This window comes from Ogataea parapolymorpha, chromosome I, assembly GCF_000187245.1.
Source record: "Ogataea parapolymorpha DL-1 chromosome I, whole genome shotgun sequence".
NCBI classification, from domain to species: Eukaryota; Fungi; Ascomycota; class Pichiomycetes; order Pichiales; family Pichiaceae; genus Ogataea; species Ogataea parapolymorpha.
The window spans coordinates 775,060-791,577 of NC_027866.1; the positions used below are offsets into that span (position 1 = coordinate 775,060).

The 16,518-nt window shown below is 49.4% G+C and overlaps 9 protein-coding genes across 9 annotated transcripts; 6 read left to right on the forward strand and 3 right to left on the reverse strand.

The window, feature by feature from the left end:
• Nucleotides 1–555: 555 nt before the first annotated feature.
• On the forward strand, nt 556–2,523 carry HPODL_02284 (uncharacterized protein; the record flags this gene model as incomplete). Its single annotated transcript, XM_014081910.1, has 1 exon — nt 556–2,523. The coding sequence occupies one exon, from the start codon at nt 556–558 to the stop codon at nt 2,521–2,523; it is 1,968 nt and encodes a 655-aa protein (XP_013937385.1).
• Nucleotides 2,524–2,580: 57 nt separating this feature from the next.
• HPODL_02285 (Mannosyl-oligosaccharide glucosidase) lies at nt 2,581–4,974 on the forward strand (the record flags this gene model as incomplete). Its single annotated transcript, XM_014081911.1, has 1 exon — nt 2,581–4,974. One exon carries the CDS (start codon nt 2,581–2,583, stop codon nt 4,972–4,974), a length of 2,394 nt encoding a protein of 797 aa, XP_013937386.1.
• Nucleotides 4,975–5,097: 123 nt separating this feature from the next.
• HPODL_02286 (60S ribosomal protein L8-B) lies at nt 5,098–5,901 on the forward strand (the record flags this gene model as incomplete). Its single annotated transcript, XM_014081912.1, has 1 exon — nt 5,098–5,901. One exon carries the CDS (start codon nt 5,098–5,100, stop codon nt 5,899–5,901), a length of 804 nt encoding a protein of 267 aa, XP_013937387.1.
• A 125-nt stretch (nt 5,902–6,026) lies between these two features.
• Nucleotides 6,027–6,449, reverse strand: HPODL_02287 (uncharacterized protein; the record flags this gene model as incomplete). The annotated part of the gene is made up of 1 exon (XM_014081913.1): nt 6,027–6,449. One exon carries the CDS (start codon nt 6,447–6,449, stop codon nt 6,027–6,029), a length of 423 nt encoding a protein of 140 aa, XP_013937388.1.
• Nucleotides 6,450–6,840: 391 nt separating this feature from the next.
• HPODL_02288 (uncharacterized protein) lies at nt 6,841–7,788 on the forward strand (the record flags this gene model as incomplete). Its single annotated transcript, XM_014081914.1, has 1 exon — nt 6,841–7,788. One exon carries the CDS (start codon nt 6,841–6,843, stop codon nt 7,786–7,788), a length of 948 nt encoding a protein of 315 aa, XP_013937389.1.
• A 297-nt stretch (nt 7,789–8,085) lies between these two features.
• On the forward strand, nt 8,086–12,948 carry HPODL_02289 (Transporter of the ATP-binding cassette (ABC) family involved in bile acid transport; the record flags this gene model as incomplete). The annotated part of the gene is made up of 1 exon (XM_014081915.1): nt 8,086–12,948. The coding sequence occupies one exon, from the start codon at nt 8,086–8,088 to the stop codon at nt 12,946–12,948; it is 4,863 nt and encodes a 1,620-aa protein (XP_013937390.1).
• Nucleotides 12,949–12,953: 5 nt separating this feature from the next.
• On the reverse strand, nt 12,954–14,585 carry HPODL_02290 (Amino acid transporter; the record flags this gene model as incomplete). Its single annotated transcript, XM_014081916.1, has 1 exon — nt 12,954–14,585. The coding sequence occupies one exon, from the start codon at nt 14,583–14,585 to the stop codon at nt 12,954–12,956; it is 1,632 nt and encodes a 543-aa protein (XP_013937391.1).
• A 122-nt stretch (nt 14,586–14,707) lies between these two features.
• On the forward strand, nt 14,708–15,553 carry HPODL_02291 (uncharacterized protein; the record flags this gene model as incomplete). Its single annotated transcript, XM_014081917.1, has 1 exon — nt 14,708–15,553. The coding sequence occupies one exon, from the start codon at nt 14,708–14,710 to the stop codon at nt 15,551–15,553; it is 846 nt and encodes a 281-aa protein (XP_013937392.1).
• Nucleotides 15,554–15,555: 2 nt separating this feature from the next.
• On the reverse strand, nt 15,556–16,194 carry HPODL_02292 (putative secreted protein; the record flags this gene model as incomplete). The annotated part of the gene is made up of 1 exon (XM_014081918.1): nt 15,556–16,194. One exon carries the CDS (start codon nt 16,192–16,194, stop codon nt 15,556–15,558), a length of 639 nt encoding a protein of 212 aa, XP_013937393.1.
• Nucleotides 16,195–16,518: the final 324 nt, after the last annotated feature.

Consider the following 16,518-nt stretch of genomic DNA (forward strand, 5'->3'; position numbering starts at 1 on the left):
TGAAGTGGACCAGAGACTGAACGACCTGCGCGGCTGTTACAGTGCAAAGCGAATGGTGATGATTGCAACTGGATACTACATGGATTTTTAGGCCATTGACAACCACAATGTGCTGACGTAATAGAAATCCGGCTGCATTTGAAGGGTTGTGGTAGCAAGGAGTGTAGCTCTCCAAAAGATAGAGACCAAAATCACCTCAGTCTTATTCCGTTATGGCTAATTTTTCCAGACCCAATTACATGTAGTTTTGTGCAATTTGAACATAAATGAGCACACCGGTGGATTTGTTTCCAAACCTATCATTAGATATATAAAATAATATGAAAAAAATAAAAAAATAAATACGCTTCTACTATGTGGCCCGGGAAAAACGTCCATCTCACCTACGGCGTAGATGGGACGTGCACGTTCGACCGAGCGAATGACTCCTTTGACTTTCCCCGGGTGCGAGGCACCAAATCAGACCGATTACGGCCTCTGAAGTCCTCTTATCACCGTCTTGTTCCAGCGCAGCTCGACCAGAGATCGGCAGATATTGACACAGGCAGCATCAAAATGGCTTCCGAGATTGCAGAGAATACAGAAGACACGTACTTTGTGCCCAAATCGCTACTCAAGGCAGGCCACCAAGAGTCTCTGGCAGCACAGGATCGAAAAATCTATGATCCAACATACGGAGATATCCTCGCTATTCTTCACTACGACGCGCATAAGGTGAGTGCAAGTCTCTTAATTAGCACGACAGGATCATATGGTAATATAGTGGCTGTCAGTATCCTTGACTCCGCTGGAATGCCGTCTGCAACCAAGGCTATTCAATTTAATTCTCGAATAAAGCAGATCTTTACCATCCCGGAGACTCGTCACTTTGGAGTTCGCACAAATGTTAGCGTTAGCATATTTGAGGTCCATGTGGAAAGCAGATTCAGCGTCGGGGTGGCCCGGCTCGTGGAAATTCCGCAAAGAAGCCTTGCTGGTCAGGCTTTTGCAGACGCGTGTGCCTGTTCTCAAATGGAGGCATATATTGCGTTGATTGACGTGAAGGGGAATTTTGGGCTGTTCAAGCTGATCAAAAGAGATCTGGACCGCAATTTCAATGACTACAAACGGCTGTATCTGTCTACCATACACGATCCTGCAGAATTGTCCAATTTTAAGAGAATACGGTTTTCACAACAAAACGACCAGCTTTTGCTCATGTCTCGATCGTCGCTGCACGTGTGGTCGCCAACACAACAAGTTTGCAAGGTGGTAGCAAACTACTGGTCGCGGCTTCTGGATTTATGTGTTCCAGCTGGCCAGACCGACTACTGCATTCTTTTGACCACTAGGGAGATTTGTTTAGTGCAGTTGTCCGGCTTCGAACCCGTCTTGAGCTGGTCACATCACTTGGATGGACAGGACCTTTCACTGAAACTGTCCGTGCAAAAATACAAGGACAGGTTCGAGTGCCATATAATTTCGCAGATCAATGCACTGGTATTGGTTGTGACATTTGGATTTTTAAACGGCAAGGCTCGCATTTTCGGCGATCCCTATTTCTACGTCCCGCATCCGACCGAGCCTGTTCAGTCTATCGCGTTTCTAAACTACAGCACAGAGTTTGTATTCTTCCAGCTCACGCGCGATCTGGAGATCTCGAGGATGCAAATGCAGCGGTCGGAGCGGGACGTTGAAGTTCCAGAGAAAAAGCTACCAAGAGAGCAGGAGACAATTCCAGCACTGCCTAAATTGCAGGACACTAAAGCCAATAGCTGCGGAAACGAGGCTGAAAAGCTGCTGGAGAAATTCGCGGCAGACGAGAACGACATGTTCTTCTCCCTAGGATCGATGGTTCCAACGGCCGGGCCTGTTCCTGAGAACCTCGAGTCTTTGATAGCACAGAACGAATTTGTTGTCTATGACGCGTCAGAGTGTCTTTTTTCCGACGTCGGGCAAATACAGAGACTACACAGTCTTCCAGACGGTTTGCTCCGGCCTCTCAGGCCGTTTGAGAACCGCGAATCCCGGCTGAAAAGTATACTACAAAACAAGAGAAGTCCGTGTTTGGACCGCATCAACATCAACCTCGGGCTCAGTCTGCTCACTGTGCATAAAAAGCACCAGGGCGACCGCGGAATCGAGGAAATCCGGTCACAGCTGCCGTTTGAGCTGGCCGCGTTGTTAGACCAATGGAGACCGCACGAGCCACAGGGCACCAGCATCTTCAGCCACGCCGAGCCTCTGAGCCAGGTACCAGTGATCAGCACGTCGCAGAAGAGCAAGAAAAAGCTGAAGACGCGGCCCTCGAAGCTTGCCGGGTTCTCGCAGCGTCTTTCTCAAGCGCGGCCCCCAAAGAGCTCACAGCTGGTCTCATCGTCCTCACAGATTAACACATCGTCTCCTGCTAGCTCCCAAATCGCGTCTCCGCCAAGCTCGCAACCGGAGCCGCCTGTATCGTCACAGCCGCGCTCTTCGCTTCTGACACAGAGCTCCTCGTCGCAAAAAAAGCGCAAGAAGCGCAAACTGGGTGGCTTTATGTAATTATTCGCTGCCCTGCGTATTTGTACTAATATTAATTTCTTCAAAAATATTCTTCCCATGCTGTGGAAAGTATTACTGGCCTCGTTTTTCTATGCCTGCTCCATTCTGGCCACGGAGTATGGAATCCTGGGCAACAACAGCGAGGAGTTGAGCGGTTTGGCGGCAGACTACGCCAGTGCCAACAGCAGGTCGCTGTTCTGGGGAGCGTATCGATCGAATCTGTATCTTGGAGTGAAGCCTCGGCTGCCCGAGTCTCTGCTAACGGGTCTGATGTGGTTCAACGTGGACAGCTACCAGGGGGTCGGCGCTCTGCGCCACGAGTGTCGCCAGGACGACCAATTGGACACTTTTGGATGGACTAGATACGACCCTCGACTCGGGGGCCACGAAATTGTCAAGGACGCTCAATTCGGTCTCAAACTCGAGGCAGATTTCGTCAAGACGGACGACGGCAACTGGGCATTGCGTGTGTCTGGAAAACCAAAGAAAAAAGACACCAAAACGTCAGTAGTTTTCTACGCTGGTCTCGAGGGAGAAGGACAGCTGACATATGCTGGCGCCGACGACGTGACCGACGGCGACGTGAAGCTGGTCGGGTACTCAGAGCGACTTGGCGGGGTATTTGATCTGGACATCACGAAGGGCTCGCCCAAACAGTACGTTGCGGAAGGTGACTATCGCGGTCTAGGACTCGATCCATCAAAAACCAGACATTTGTCTCTGATGGTTCCTACAGGCAACGTTTGGCGAGCAAAAGATATCTTTTTGACTCTTCTAGGCGAAAACATCAAGAAGTTGCAGGAAAACCTGGACAAGGAGGACAGGATTCCTCCTGAACAGCTGTTCCAAATGAAGAATATCGACAATTTCGAGGGAAACATGCATTTTGTGCAGAAAACTTTCCAGGGCAGCTTTGAGTTTGACATTATTTTCAACTTGGCAGACAATGAGCCGCTGACTGCGGAACAGCTTCCTCAGAAAGTTGCAGAGATGAACGAGAAGTTTGACTCTAAGTTTGCGCATAACTTCCAGCTGGCTCCACCGTTTATCAAGCCCCAACATTTCCAGTTTGCAAAAGAGATGCTTTCACAGCTTCTGGGTGGAATCAGCTACTTCTACGGCGACCAGCTGGTGGATCGCAACGCCGTGGTGGACGATATTGAGTTCAGCCACGCCAGCCTCGAAGGCAAGTCGGAGGGCCCGTACGAGCTGTTCAGTGCCGTCCCAAGCAGACCGTTTTTTCCCCGGGGTTTCTACTGGGACGAAGGTTTCCACCTGTTGCCGGTTCTGGAGTACGACTCGGACCTGGCGCTCGAAATCGTCCAGAGCTGGTTTTCACTGATTGACGAGGATGGCTGGATTGCCAGAGAGCAGATTTTGGGCGACGAGGCCAGAAGCAAAGTGCCTCCAGAGTTTACCGTTCAGAATCCCAACATCGCGAACCCGCCAACTCTGATGCTGGTTTTCACCAAACTGCTGGACCTGGCCAAACAAGCCCAGGAGACCAACAAATACGGAATGGACATCGGCTCGTATGCTGGTCCATTGCGGCTGGGTGATATGCACCTAGAAAATCCAGAGCTGCTTGTGAGCTACGCAAATAAAATATATCCGCAGCTACAGAAACACTACGACTGGTTCCGCAGGACGCAGCGTGGGGAGACGAAACTTTTCGGTAGAACATGCCACTCTGTGCTCGATGTGTTCCGCTGGAAAGGCCGCACAAAGGACCATTGTCTGCCCAGCGGGATCGACGACTACCCAAGATCGCCGCCCGACATAGCAGAGCTGCACATTGATTTGCTGGCTTGGATGGGAGCGATGACGAGGTCGATGTACAGGATTGCATTCCTGCTGGAGAAACACGAAGACGCACAGCAATACAAAGAGATATACGACAACATTGTCGCCAACATGGACGATCTCCATTGGAGCAGTAAGGACCAGAGCTACTGCGACGTGACGGTGGACGAAGAGGACGAGGACGTTTTTGAGTGCCATATAGGATATGTCAGCATCATGCCGTTTGTGCACCGGCTGATTCCGGCATCGTCAGAGCATTTGAAACACATTCTGGACCAGCTACAGGACCCTGAGCAGCTGTGGTCGCCGTTTGGCATCAGATCGCTGTCCAAGAAAGATCCTTATTTCCATGAAGGCGAGGACTACTGGAGAGGCCACATTTGGGTCAACATCAACTACCTGGTGCTGGAGAGTCTGCAATACTATGCTGCGCAGCCAGAAACATCTCCAGAGATCCGCGCTCAGATGAGCGATATATACGAGGCTCTGCGGAAGAACCTGATCAAAAATATCTACGAACAGTACCGGAAAACAGGATACACATGGGAGCAGTACAACGAGGAGACGGGGGCCGGACAGCGGACACGGCATTTCTCCGGCTGGACGTCGCTGGTGGTGTTGATGATGAAGATGCCGGAGCGTATATAATAGAGAGGGCTAGAAAACCTCCCTTGGAAGTCACGTGCATAAAGACAGGGGAGGAAATTTTTCGTGGGTAGCACTAGGGTGAATTTTTCAAAATTTTTACTTGGATAATTTAACAACTACAACATGGCTCCAAAAGGAAAGAAGGTCGCCCCAGCTCCTTTGTCGACCAAGGCTGCTAAGAGCACTGGTCCAAAGAACCCTTTGTTTGAGTCCACTCCAAGAAGCTTTGGTATTGGACAAAACATCCAACCAAAGAGAGCCTTGAACAGATTTGTCAAGTGGCCACAATACATCAGACTGCAGAGACAAAAGAAGGTGCTCTCGATGAGATTGAAGGTTCCTCCAGCTATTGCTCAATTTGCCAACACTTTGGACAGAAACACTGCTGCCGAGGTTTTCAAGCTCCTGAACAAGTACAGACCAGAGACTGCTGCTGAGAAGAAAGAGAGACTCACTAAGGAGGCTGCTGCCATTGCTGAGGGCAAGAAGAAGGAGGACGTTTCATCCAAGCCATTTGTTGTCAAGTACGGTTTGAACCACGTTGTTTCTTTGATCGAGAACAAGAAGGCCAAATTGGTGTTGATTGCCAACGATGTCGATCCAATCGAGCTGGTTGTCTTCCTGCCAGCTCTGTGCAGAAAGATGGGTGTTCCATACGCTATCGTCAAGGGTAAGGCTAGATTGGGAACCCTTGTTCACCAGAAGACCAGTGCTGTTGCTGCTTTGGTCGACGTTAGACCAGAGGACGAGGCTGCTTTGGCCAAGCTCGTTTCCACCATCAACGCTAACTTCATCGAAAAGTACGAGGACCAGAGAAGACACTGGGGTGGAGGTGTGATGGGTGCTAAGACCAATGCTAAGCTGGCCAAGAGAGCCAAGGCTGCTGCTGTTGCTGCTGCCAACGCTCCAAAGAGAGTCGAGGCATAAATAATGGAGAGTAACAAAGATTTCAGATAATACTGTGACTGTAGCAGCGATAGCTTGATGTGCAAGAATTTGTTCTATTACACTCTGAATACCTGCTATTTTGATGACATATACACTTCTATCCCTTATTTCAACTTGTAGAACAACTTTGGAGCAACACAGTCGTTGATACAGTGCTGGAGGTGGAAGAATTCCTCCACGCAATCTTCCTTGTATTCCTTTTCGTCGTATCCTGGCTCCTCCATCTCTTTAGTCACTCTTTCGACACACTCTTGGTAGTGGTGAACATAATGTGCGCATTCTTTGGTTTCGGAACATTGTTTTCTGAGGGCGTCCATTGGGTCGCCGGCCTCTTCATCCTCATCGTCCTCATCTTCGTCGTCCTCGTCGTCCTCTTCCTCTTCCTCGGCGTCGTCACCGCCTGCTTCCTCTTCCTGTGGTTCCTCGGAAGCCTCCTCTTCCACTTCTTCAACAGGCTCTTCGGCAGGCTCCTCTGCGTAAGCGGTGATTGGCGACAGGGCGTCTATGAAATTTCTAAGCAAGGACATTGCAAATCAACACGAGTGGATATTGTACAAAACTTTTTGACCTTTAAAGAAAACACTCTACACCGAAAAATTTCAATTTTTATGGTTTTCATTGGTGGATACTAGTCTGGGGTCGATCGTCGCGTCGGGCCCATAATCCAACGAGAACGAGTTTAAAAAATCGAAAAAAAAGCCAGTAGCCATGACCGGGTAACCTGTCATTTGCTTTCCACGTTTCTGGAAAAATATCTCTCGCCATCCTCCGTCTGCCGTCGTGTTGCCCTCACCGGACGAAAAATTTTGAAAACCCTCTGCTATTAAAACCGAAAAAACACCAATTGTAACACCAATTCAATCCTATCCGGAACCCAACTGCGGCAATAAGAATCCTGGTGAACCTCAAACGTTGAATATGTCTGCCTCCGAAGTCGAATCAGCCCAGCCAGTTACCGAGCAATCTCCATCGCCAGTCGAAGAGACTGATCCAAACAAGGTCTTTGTGGGTAACTTGCCATACGATACTACTGAAGATCAATTGAAAGCATTGACTCCTGAACTGGAGGTTGTGTCAGTGGAGCTTCCAACCAGAACTGTCACTAAGAAAACAGACCAGACCACCGTCGAACTTCAAAAGGGCCACGGTTTCATCGTCTACAAGAGCTCTGAAGACGCTGCCAAGGCAATCGAGCTGATTGGCGGCAAGACGGTAGGAGAAAGAGAGGTGTACGCCAGAGCTGCTCTTCCTCCAAGCCTTGCGCCAAAGAGGGAGAGAAAGCCAAAGAAGACTGCGCAAAGGTCTGCGGCTTCGAGCGCTAGCGGCAAGACGAAGAAGAAGAGTAAGGCCAAGGCTAAGACTGAATCCAAACCATCTGGTTCTGAGTCTGATGCCAAGAGCGATTCTAAAGAGGCTTCTCCTGCTGATCAGAGTGAGTCCACCTCTGCTGAGTCGGCCGCGCCTGTGAAAAAAGCCAGAAAGCCAGTTTTGTCCAAGGAGGAGAAGCAGAAGAAGTTGTCAGAGGGTGTTCCTTCCAAGACCACGTTGTTCCTCGGCAACCTCGACAAGTCTGTTACCAGTAAAGATTTGAAGGAGCTGTTTGCTGAGTACGAGCCAGTCTGGATCCGTGTCCCAAGAAGAGAGCTTCCAAAGAACCTGTACTTGAAGCTGAAGGCCAGAAACGTCCAAATCGACAACAAGGGTATTGCCTTTGTGAGATTCAAGTCCGAGGAGGACCAGCAGAAGGCACTCAAGGAGTTCGAAAACAAAGAGTACAAGAACAGAAAGCTCAACGTCACGGTTGCAATTGACTCTGCTGTGGAGGCTGCTGCTCAAGCATCTTCAGAGGGCAAGGAAAATGAGTGAAAGCATTCAGCACGTTTAGACATCTCATTCATCGGACACGCGGTTATGTAGACTTGTGTCATTTTTGCTTTGTATATTTATATATGTCTCTTTAATCACGTGCATTCTATAGGCAACTATCAGACACGATGGTGGTAGCATTGGCTGTGAACGGTGACTAATTTTGATGCCGCGTATGAACGGCTATTGGCATTCAAAATTTTTACCTTATCTGTCAGATTAAAAGAGCGTGCACATTATGTAAAAAAAAAATTGTGCCCTAAATTATTATAGTATCTGCTAGATTTACTGTTTTCAATGAGTCTTGAGTTGTCAAATAGCACTCTGTGCGACTCATATTGGGCAGTAGACGACTTCACCGCGTGTGGAAGGCAGCTGGTGGAGAGCTGGGTATCAGTTCCGTTGGTTCTGTCTGCTTTGGTAGTGGCTTTTAATTTGCTGCGTAATTCCCTCGCTTCAGAAAAAACAGATCCTTATTCGAAACTAGACGCCGAACAACAACCACTACTACAGAATGGTCATGCCCTGTATACCTCTTCGATTGAATCCGACAATACCGATATTTTCCAGAGACATTTCGACATAGCATTGCTCAAACCCGTCAAGGATGATGGTAAGCCCATTGGTGTCGTCCGCATCGTTTACCGCGACACCGCTGAGAAATTGAAGGTTGCCCTTGAAGAGATCCTTCTGATATCCCAAACTGTTCTTGCATTTCTCGCATTGTCCCGTCTTGAGGACATTTCAGAGTCCCGTTTCCTGCTTGTGAAATACATTAATTTTTCGCTGTGGCTTTATCTGACGGTGATAACTTCTGCTAGACTTCTAAACGTTACCAAGGGGTTTTCCGCAAACAGAGTGGATCTCTGGTACCATTGTGCGATTCTCTACAATCTACAATGGTTTAATTCGGTCATGCTATTCCGCTCAGCACTTCTACACCATGTGTCTGGCACGTATGGCTACTGGTTCTACGTCACGCAATTTGTCATTAATACTCTCCTGTGTCTCACAAATGGTCTTGAAAAATTGTCTGATAAGCCAGCCATTGTGTATGAGGAGGAAGGAGTGATACCCTCCCCAGAGACCACCTCGTCCTTGATAGATATTATGACGTATGGCTATCTCGACAAGATGGTATTTTCTTCATATTGGAAACCAATCACCATGGAAGAAGTTTGGGGGCTGCGTTACGATGATTACTCTCACGATGTGCTTATCAGATTCCACAAGCTGAAGAGTTCCATCAGATTCACCCTCCGTCTTTTCCTGCAATTTAAAAAAGAGCTAGCTTTGCAAACGTTGTGCACCTGTATCGAGGCGCTTTTGATTTTTGTGCCGCCTTTGTGTCTCAAGAAGATCTTGGAGTACATTGAATCTCCACATACCAAGTCCAGGAGCATGGCATGGTTCTATGTGCTCATCATGTTTGGATCCGGAGTTATTGCGTGCTCGTTTTCGGGAAGAGGTTTATTTCTAGGCAGAAGAATCTGCACGCGTATGCGGTCGATATTAATCGGCGAAATTTATTCCAAGGCCCTGAGAAGACGACTCGGTTCGACGGACAAAGAGAAGACCACTGAAGAGGAGGACGATAAGTCGGCTAAGTCCAAGAAAGAGGACGAGCCTTCGAATAAGGAATTGGGTGGTATTATCAATTTGATGGCCGTGGACGCCTTCAAAGTGTCAGAGATTGGTGGCTACCTCCATTATTTTCCTAACTCGTTCGTGATGGCTGCTGTTGCAATCTACATGTTGTACAAGCTTCTTGGCTGGTCCTCCCTGATAGGAACTGCAACCCTAATAGCCATTTTGCCTATCAATTACATGCTGGTAGAAAAACTCAGCAAGTACCAGAAACAGATGCTTTTGGTGACCGACAAGCGTATACAGAAGACAAACGAGGCGTTCCAAAATATTAGGATCATCAAATACTTTGCCTGGGAGGACAAGTTTGCCGACACCATCATGAAAATCAGAGAGGAGGAGCTCGGCTATTTGGTTGGCAGATGTGTCGTTTGGGCGCTCCTGATTTTTCTCTGGCTCGTGGTGCCTACTATTGTCACCCTGATCACTTTCTATGCCTACACGGTGATCCAGGGGAACCCTTTGACGTCGCCGATCGCGTTTACCGCGCTTTCGTTGTTTACGTTACTGAGGGGTCCTCTGGACGCACTGGCTGACATGCTTTCCATGGTTATGCAGTGCAAAGTTTCTCTTGATAGGGTGGAGGATTTTCTGAACGAGCCTGAGACTACTAAGTACCAGCAATTGTCAGCTCCTAGAGGTCCAAACTCGCCTCTAATTGGTTTTGAAAATGCCACCTTCTACTGGAGCAAAAACAGCAAGGCCGAGTTTGCGCTCAAAGATCTCAATATCGACTTCAAGGTTGGCAAGCTGAATGTGGTGATTGGGCCAACTGGGTCGGGCAAAAGTTCGCTGCTGCTCGCTCTTCTTGGAGAGATGGACCTTGACAAAGGTAACGTTTTTCTCCCGGGTGCCATTCCACGAGACGACCTGACCCCGAATCCTGTGACCGGCCTGATGGAGTCCGTGGCCTACTGTTCGCAGACAGCGTGGCTACTAAATGCCACAGTGAAGGACAATATCATTTTTGCATCACCGTTCAACCAAGAAAGATACGACGCCGTGATCCATGCTTGTGGACTTACGAGAGACCTCAGCATTTTGGAGGCCGGCGACGAGACCGAGATCGGCGAAAAGGGTATCACATTGTCGGGCGGACAGAAACAACGTGTTTCGCTGGCCAGAGCGCTGTACTCGTCGGCCTCGTACCTTCTGCTGGACGACTGTTTGTCGGCTGTTGACTCTCATACGGCGGTGCACATTTACGACTACTGTATCAACGGAGAGTTGATGAAGGGCAGAACGTGCATTCTTGTGTCGCATAACGTCTCTCTGACAGTCAAGGAGGCCGACTTCGTGGTCATGATGGACAACGGCCGTATCAAGGCCCAAGGAAGCGTGGACGAGCTGATGCAGGAGGGTCTGCTGAACGAGGAAGTGGTGAAGAGCGTGATGCAGTCGCGGTCGGCGTCGACTGCCAATTTGGCGGCACTGGATGATAACTCGCCGATTTCCAGCGAGGCCATCGCCGAAGGGCTTGCCAAAAAAACTCAGAAACCGGAACAGAGCAAGAAATCAAAACTCATTGAGGACGAGACCAAGTCGGACGGTTCTGTCAAACCCGAGATCTACTACGCTTACTTCAGGTATTTTGGCAACCCTGCCCTGTGGATTATGATAGCCTTCCTATTCATTGGCTCTCAGTCTGTCAACGTCTACCAGTCGTATTGGCTGAGACGCTGGTCGGCCATCGAAGACAAGCGGGACCTTTCTGCATTTTCCAACTCCAATGACATGACTCTGTTTCTCTTCCCTACATTCCACAGCATCAACTGGCACAGGCCGCTTGTGAACTATGCTTTGCAACCGTTCGGGCTGGCAGTGGAGGAGCGCAGCACGATGTATTATATTACCATCTATACCCTGATTGGTCTGGCGTTTGCAACGCTTGGGTCGAGCCGTGTGATTCTGACGTTCATAGGTGGTCTCAATGTGTCGAGAAAGATCTTTAAGGATTTGTTGGATAAGCTACTGCATGCGAAGCTGCGTTTCTTCGACCAGACTCCAATTGGCCGCATCATGAACAGATTCTCCAAGGACATCGAGGCGATCGATCAGGAACTCGCACTGTACGCCGAAGAGTTTGTCACGTACTTGATTTCGTGTCTGTCGACGCTCGTTGTTGTTTGTGCGGTGACGCCGGCATTCTTGGTGGCCGGTGTGCTGATACTATTAGTGTATTACGGCGTGGGTGTTCTGTATCTGGAGCTCTCGAGAGACCTAAAACGGTTCGAGTCCATCACCAAGTCACCTATCCACCAACACTTCTCCGAGACGCTAGTTGGCATGACCACAATCAGAGCTTATGGAGATGAAAGACGGTTCCTGAAACAGAACTTTGAGAAGATCGACGTCAACAACCGTCCATTCTGGTATGTCTGGGTCAACAACAGGTGGCTGGCGTACAGATCCGATATGATTGGCGCGTTCATCATCTTTTTCGCTGCAGCCTTTGCGGTGGCGTACTCAGATAAGATCGATGCCGGACTGGCTGGTATTTCGCTCTCTTTCTCCGTGTCTTTCAGATACACAGCCGTCTGGGTGGTCAGAATGTACGCCTACGTGGAAATGAGCATGAATTCTGTCGAGAGAGTGCAAGAGTACATTGAACAGACTCCTCAGGAGCCACCAAAATACCTACCACAGGATCCTGTCAATTCGTGGCCGTCGAACGGCGTAATTGACGTGCAGAACATATGCATCAGATACAGCCCGGAGCTGCCGCGCGTGATCGACAACGTGTCGTTCCACGTGAACGCCGGCGAGAAGATCGGAGTGGTCGGACGCACGGGTGCTGGAAAATCTACCATCATCACGAGTTTCTTCCGGTTTGTGGACCTCGAAAGCGGCAGCATCAAAATTGACGGCCTTGACATCTCGAAGATCGGCCTCAAACCACTGCGGAAGGGCCTCACCATTATTCCGCAGGACCCGACCCTATTTTCGGGCACGATCCGGTCGAACCTGGACATCTTCGGCGAGTACGGCGATCTGCAGATGTTCGAAGCTCTTCGCCGTGTCAACCTCATTTCCGTTGACGACTACCAGAGAATCGTGGACGGCAACGGTGCCGCAGTCGCGGACGAGACTGCCCAGGCCCGCGGAGACAACGTGAACAAATTTTTGGATTTGGACTCGACTGTCTCCGAGGGAGGCGGCAACCTGTCGCAGGGAGAGCGTCAGCTGCTCTGTCTTGCACGCTCGATCCTGAAAATGCCAAAGATCCTGATGCTGGACGAGGCCACAGCGTCGATCGACTACGAGTCGGACGCCAAAATCCAGGCCACCATCAGAGAGGAGTTCTCGAGCAGCACTGTTCTCACGATTGCACACAGACTCAAGACCATCATCGACTACGACAAAATTCTCCTGCTGGACCACGGCAAGGTCAAGGAGTACGACCATCCTTACAAGCTCATCACCAACAAAAAATCCGATTTCCGAAAAATGTGTCAGGATACGGGCGAGTTTGACGATCTGGTCAACCTCGCCAAGCAGGCATATAGGAAATAATTATCTCATTCTTGCTGTTTTTTTTCCCACTGTTTCACCACCAGGCCGTCGCTCAGCGTGTCCTGGACCGGGTGAAGCGTATATCGGCCCCATTTTGGGGCCCACACAAATGTATAGGCCCAATAAAGTATACATAGTAACAGGATGCTGAGCGAGGTGTATGCGTAGTTCGGGAAGCCCTTGAAGTCTGCTGGTCTGAAAGGGTTGAGCGGAGCCACAAACAGAAACAGCGAGAGCGCAATTATGGCGGACGCGTGCACAACAAGCAGCCGGTTGCTCGTGTGGTAGCCAGGAACTCTATATTTTAGCACAAATATGCCAGCCACGGTAAGTCCGACAAAGAGCTGCAGTGGATAACTTTCGAGGTTGATGATGTAGTCGTAGACGTTGTCAGGGGTTGGGATGAGAAGGAAGAAGCACGAGATGGCCAAGGGAAATAGCAGGGCCCGCAGAGGCGCGCCAAATGGCCAGTTCGATGCGAAAAACCTGCTAAAGGGTAGGAACCCTTCGCGGAATATCTCCTGGTTCATTCTGGAGATGTGGAACATCACCGTGAGGATGTTTCCGGCGGACGAAATGGCCACCGTCATGGTGAGACACTGGCGGCCAAGGGTGTAGCCAAATAATTTTTCGTACAGGAGACTGCCCACCAGTTCACCAGAACCGTTCAGTTCCGCGTCCGGGATCACAACCAGGTAGCTGAGATTGACCAGAAGGTACGAAAGGTTGACTATGAGGAGCGCAAGGGGCCCAGCTATGGACAAAGTTCGGACGGGGTCCTTGATTTCATTGGTGACGATGTGAGCGGTATGCCAGCCCCCGAACGAGAATATGGCCTTGAGCAGAGCGCTGATGAACGAGCTGGATGAAATCGAGCGTTTTGCGGCAAAGAATCCGTCCCAGTGGAGGTTGTTCGTGACTCCTGTGATAGTAGAAGGCAGCAAAAGCACGTAAAACCCCGTCAGCGACATGATTGCTAAAAGCACCAGTTTCAGAGCTCCCGTGAAATTTGACATCCTGACCCCCAGATTTGTCGAAAACCCAATCACCACAGAAACCAGCACGACGTAGGCACAGCCAACGTATTTTGGTGCCATTCCGTCCACGTTGTCCCAGCCAAGCGCATATAGCGTATATTCGCCAAATATAATTGCATTAGTAATAGTGAAGCCAAACGCAACAGAATACGTGTTGTAGAGCACACTCGTGAACATCCGTGGTTTGTAGTAGATGTATTCCAAAAACACTTTCATCCCACCACTGCGCGGAATCACCCGTCCTAGCTCCAGGAAACAGTACAGACCAGCAAAGCTTACATAGCCAGCTATGACCCACACGAGAAAGAACAGCGCAGGCGAGCCCCCAACATCGCGGTAGATCAAAGCCGGCACGGCAAAGATGCCAGACCCAATTATACGTTGCAGGATCATCATGGTCATGGAGTAAACGCCCAGATGACGGCCATGTGGCGTGTCTTCCATCTCCTGGAGATAATTCATCTCGTCTAGCATGTGCTGCTGGAGAATAAGCTCGGGAGCCAGCTGGTGTGTCAGTGGGTTTTCTTCATCTATAAGGTCAGCGTTTGGTGTCTTGTTTTTGTCCAAAGATCCCAACAAATGGTCATTTTCGTTATCCATCTTAGCAGAGACTGTGGCATCAGAAGTGTTTTTTATAAGATAAGCTCGGTGCCAGGTGTACCAAATTGGGAGCACATAAGGGGGATACAGGAGAAACAAATATTTATCCCTTTTTACTCAGTATGGGTTCTTTGTACACCTCAATTTCGTTCCGCAAGTTTTCGTATATTAGCGACCAGAACCACTGGATCCACTTTCCGTACCGTTCGGACCTGTCACTCAATGTGGGACAGAAGTGTGGTAGCAAGAAACCACAGGAGCCGGGCGACGACATGCTGATTAAAGTCATGTGGAAGGCAGAGGTGTTGGAACGTCTGGTGTTCGACGAGCACCAGATGGTCAAAGCTTATGCAAAATTTCCGTCGATTGCACTAAAATACTATCCAAACGCAAGATATTGCAAGAAGCTTCAGCTGGGGTTTGCGTCGCATGACGAGTTCAACAAGTGCATCCAGGTGCTCGAATCTCATGGCATTCCGACTCACCAACAGGAAAAAGCTCGTTTTTTGGGCGGCCAGATGCAGTCGCAGATGCAATCGCAGATCGACTTCGGCAGCCAAATGGCCTTCTCCCAAAGCTCGCAGGTGGACAAAAAGGACAGGAAAAGCGATGACTTTGTCAGGGGTGGGATGGTAAACACCTGGTCGCAACCTGTAGAACAGCAGAGCATGGTAGAGTCCGCTAGTCAGATCCCGGAGATCCCTGCTGTCGAGCCCACTCCAAATCTGGATTTCCTGAACTCGGTCCACTACACCTCGTTCCAGGACGAGGACCTTACAAAGGACCCGTCGCTGAATTTCAACAGCACAAGCATGGATATCAGTGACCTTAGCACGTCGACGAAGGTGGCTTCTGTGGATTTTTGTGCGCTCAGTGAGAAAGAACTTCACAGCTACATTTTGGGAAAATTAAAAGACGAGGATTTTAAATACATGCTTTACAAGCTCGATCGGATCCTGAAAAAATAGTCCTATATTAATATTCCTAGCAGAAAAAGTCCGCAACAGGGCACAATCAGCTTGGAGGCGCTGCCTGTGGAACTAGCTGATAGAGAGGAGCTGGAAAAAAGGGAACTGGAAGAAGAGGATCTCAAAGAGGATGATGAGCTAGACTTGCTGGATGCTGCAGAAGACGAAGCTGCAGAGGTGGCCGAAGCAGAGGTTGTGGCCGACACCACCATGAGATCAAACCGGTTGGACTCCTCATACACGGCGACCGTTTTGGAAACCACATCCTGCGTCAAGTAGATTGTCGAATCACCTCCAGCAGAGAGAAGAGAGCTGTACCATGGGAAGACAGAAATGTACGTTTTGAATTCAGACATTGGGAAGTCGCTCACCAACATTGAGGTGACCGCTGCCTGGTTAGTACTTGCCTGCTCGACGTTCATATAAAATTGCACCAGCGACCCTGGAAAAGGTATCCCGGCAGAATTCATATATGAGGTATAATCGTCGAATCGGGAAGCAAAATCATTCAAAAACACCTGGAGCACGCCCGCATTTGCACTAAAAACCAGCTTTTGCGCGTCCGCTGAGGCAACAGTAGTGGTGATGGTGGCCGACAGACTAATACGCAGGAAGAAGCTCAGACACACAAGCAGCAGCATTTACCCTGAAAGCAGGGCTTACGACAAATATATACCGTGAAGTCTCCACAACGGGGTTTTTCTGGACATCACCAATTTTACCCTTTTAGGGCTTCAAAGGGATGGGGGTGATACAAATTGTTGCACTGGAGTCTAATTGGGGCTGGGCTTAAATAATCAGCAGGTGCTTTCGATGTTTCGGATTCTGCATGTCAACGCGCTCAATTTACCGCATCTGGACGATAAGCAGTGCTCCCTACGCTGACATAATCAGGTCTCGACGGGGCCTAGAAAAAACATCAGAGGCTTCCTATTGCGGAAAATTGAAAACACAATAATATTTGA